The sequence below is a fragment of the Gracilinanus agilis genome, unplaced genomic scaffold, assembly GCF_016433145.1.
Source record: "Gracilinanus agilis isolate LMUSP501 unplaced genomic scaffold, AgileGrace unplaced_scaffold59179, whole genome shotgun sequence".
NCBI lineage: Eukaryota > Metazoa > Chordata > Mammalia > Didelphimorphia > Didelphidae > Gracilinanus > Gracilinanus agilis.
The window spans coordinates 1-3,121 of NW_025394677.1; the positions used below are offsets into that span (position 1 = coordinate 1).

The 3,121-nt window shown below is 37.3% G+C and overlaps 1 protein-coding gene across 1 annotated transcript; it reads right to left on the reverse strand.

Annotated features, from left to right (window-relative positions):
* Window positions 1-1,440: 1,440 nt before the first annotated feature.
* LOC123256460 (taste receptor type 2 member 3-like) lies at window positions 1,441-2,364 on the reverse strand. The gene has a single exon (XM_044685070.1). It carries the CDS (start codon window positions 2,362-2,364, stop codon window positions 1,441-1,443), a length of 924 nt encoding a protein of 307 aa, XP_044541005.1.
* Window positions 2,365-3,121: the final 757 nt, after the last annotated feature.

Here is a 3,121-nt window from a genome sequence, read left to right on the forward strand (position 1 = left end):
ATTATTAATATCAACAGTCAGATGTGTTATTGATTATCATTGTTATTCTAATATTATTGATTTATTTATCAATAATTAAACATCAATTGGTGCCAGGAGGATAGTGTTCCTGAAAAAACACACTGTGATTGGTTGAGGGGATTCTACAGGAAGTTAGGTGTGTTATCTGATTTCCTGTTTATACCTGAGGAAGGTTTAAAGCTCCTTTGTCATCTGGGACTCTCTGCTTTACCTTTCCTAACAATTACATCGTTATAATCAGCTGCCTCAATGATCATAACACTATGCATCTTATTATTTTTCATCTTATTTTGCCTAAGCGTTTGGATTCAATTATGCAATTTTCCTCAATCTGTCAATAATCTCTATTAACTATTAATCTCATCTCCAGTACATGCTATGATTTTGTCAGTTCATAAAACATAACAGCCCTATGCATTGACTTCAGTACAATGAAAGTGAATGACTGAGGTTTGAGTTCAGTAAAGCACAGAAGAAAGAGTCTTCATAATCCATGGCTCCATTGCCAGAGGACTGATTTCAAATGTTCTCTCCATGATTAAAGCCTATGAAATTTCAAACAAGTCACTGAAATGGCTTGACTACCATTTTCCTTGCAAGCTAAGCTTTGAGACAGGATTTCCTCGGTTCAAATCTGGCCACAGACAATTCCTAGCTCTTTGACTTTGGGCAAACCATTTGACCTTCATTTGCTTCTTCTAGATACTTTTCTATCTTGGAAGCTATCCTTTGTATTGTTTCTAAAAAAAAAGTTAAGTTTTTTTTAGAAAAAGTATTTTTGCCTATCTACCCTTTCTTAGCCCAGTCAGAACTATGACCTGTTTATATATATATTCTCAATATGACCATAACACAATGGTTTTCATTAAATTACAATTTTATTGAAATGTGACTAAAGACAATGTACAGAGTTATAATTTCTGTTGTTATCAAGCACTTCTTCCAGAGTATGGGAATTTCTATTTTCATGCACACTGAGGTCCATATAGAATCAGTGATAAATTTGGACTTCACTGAGGGTGAGATTCACTGGTGGAAAGAGAGAGCTGGAAAGAAGTTGAATCCCTATCTATGTCTTAGGAGGTTATAATAACTATATTTTAAAACTTCAATGAATTCAGTGATCCTATCATCAAAGATTGTCTTTTTTTGTGGATAACAGAATAATGACTGCGGAGTGTAAAATAAGTTGTACAAGTTCTAAAGTATAAGCAGAGGGAGTAATCCAATTCTTTGGATCCAATTTGGGCCTCTTTCCATTAAATCATATTACTTCCTTAATTTTGATCAAGGGTAAAGTAATGTAATGGAGGAGAAAAGATGGAGGAAAATAATGAAAAGAACCCATTCAATTCATTCCTGAGACAGTTTGAAAGTAAGTAAACTTTTCCTCAACCTTGTATGGAAATTTCCCAATGTCTAACATTTTAGCCACCACTTTTTGACCTGGAACATCCTGAGGAATGCCTGCTTCAGCTTCTGATTTTCCAGGATTAAAATGAAAGTTTGAATAGAGGGGTAAATTATGAAAATTGGTGACCAAATCATCTCTGACATCTTGGTGGTTAGAAAGAAATAAGTAGACTTAGCAAGAAAGAAGGCCAGGAGGTATCCAATGAAGAGTATGAAAGAGGAGAGGATAACTTTGGTAGCTCTCACATGGGCCATGGTGCTCAGGTCCCTCGTGCCAATGGAATGATGTTTCATGTGCCTGGTATGTCTCACCAGGGAGAGAATGAGCAGAACAGATGAGGTCAGGGACATGGAGAGTGGAATGAGTGACCAGAGAGTACCAAGAAAATTCAACAGATAATAATGAGTTCTTATTCTTTTGTCTTCTTCAGTGTAATTTCCTGAGAGTTTTATTTCACTCGTATAAGATGAAATGTGGTATTTTAGAATCAGTGCCAAAATAGTGAAGGAATAGAACACAGATCCCACAAGAATCCGGACAACCACATGAGAAACCCTCCTCTTGAGCCAGAGGAAGGCCTGGTTGGAGAAGTTGGCAATCTTCAGGCAGTAGAGGACACTGAGGCAGGTGGTTAGGCAGATGCTTAAGTTGTTGGTAAACCACCAGAAAATATCGAGAAATTTCACATATAAACCTACATGAAATAAATGAGGATAAAAAACCATGAACACAACACCCGCCATTGGTAACCCTTGCAGGATGATTCTGGAGAGAGCCAAATTCAGAATGATGAAGTCAGAAAAAGAAATTTTCCTATTTCTGACCCAAGTGATACATTGCAGCAACACAATGAAGCCATTTATCCAGGCACCCAGAAAGAACATGATGGAGATCACAACAAAGGCTACAAGTTCACTTAAACTGGGCATGTTAGAAGATGGATGGAAATCCTTCACTCTGCTTTTCCTTTCTTTTCTATATCTACTCTGGATACTGTCAGAAAGACAGAAATACCAGCTTTTCTACTGTGATGGTAATTTTCCCTTTTCAGTTTTTGGAGTTTGTCTGTCACTGGCCAGAAAGAGTCCAGAAGTCCTTGTGACCAGCTTTACATAATAATCCTGATTTATCCAGGTTAAGAAGATCTACAGGTGTTTCTGGAGTCCAGACCCTACATTCAGTTGATCAGAGAAAAGACTGAGCTACTCTCTACTGAGATGCAAATTAGTGCAGTGTGACAGAGAAGGGAGGGGACAGTCACAGAGAAGAAACTATTTATTATTGAAATCCAAAGGCTGCAGTTCCACACAGAAATTAGATTTCCATGCCAGCTATTCAGAGGGAGAAGCTTCTTGGCCCTGGGTAGAATGTTGGACTTGAGATAAGGAAGAAGTGATTTCAAATCCTGATTCTCATGCTTATTATTTCTGTGACGTTGTGCTAGTTATTTAAACTCTTGGAGTCTCAGGATAATAACTGCACCTCATTTATAAGGGTGTTGTAAGGATCAATGATATAATGTATATATCAATGAATGAAAAAGCACATAGCATGTGAGGGCTGTAGATGCAAGCATAAAGGTGAGACAGTTCTATTCTCAAGGAGAGCTTATTCCAATAGGGATAGTAAAAACACATAGGTTTCAATTGCAAGTCAGATAGAAGGAAAAGTTCAGTGGTCCTTAGG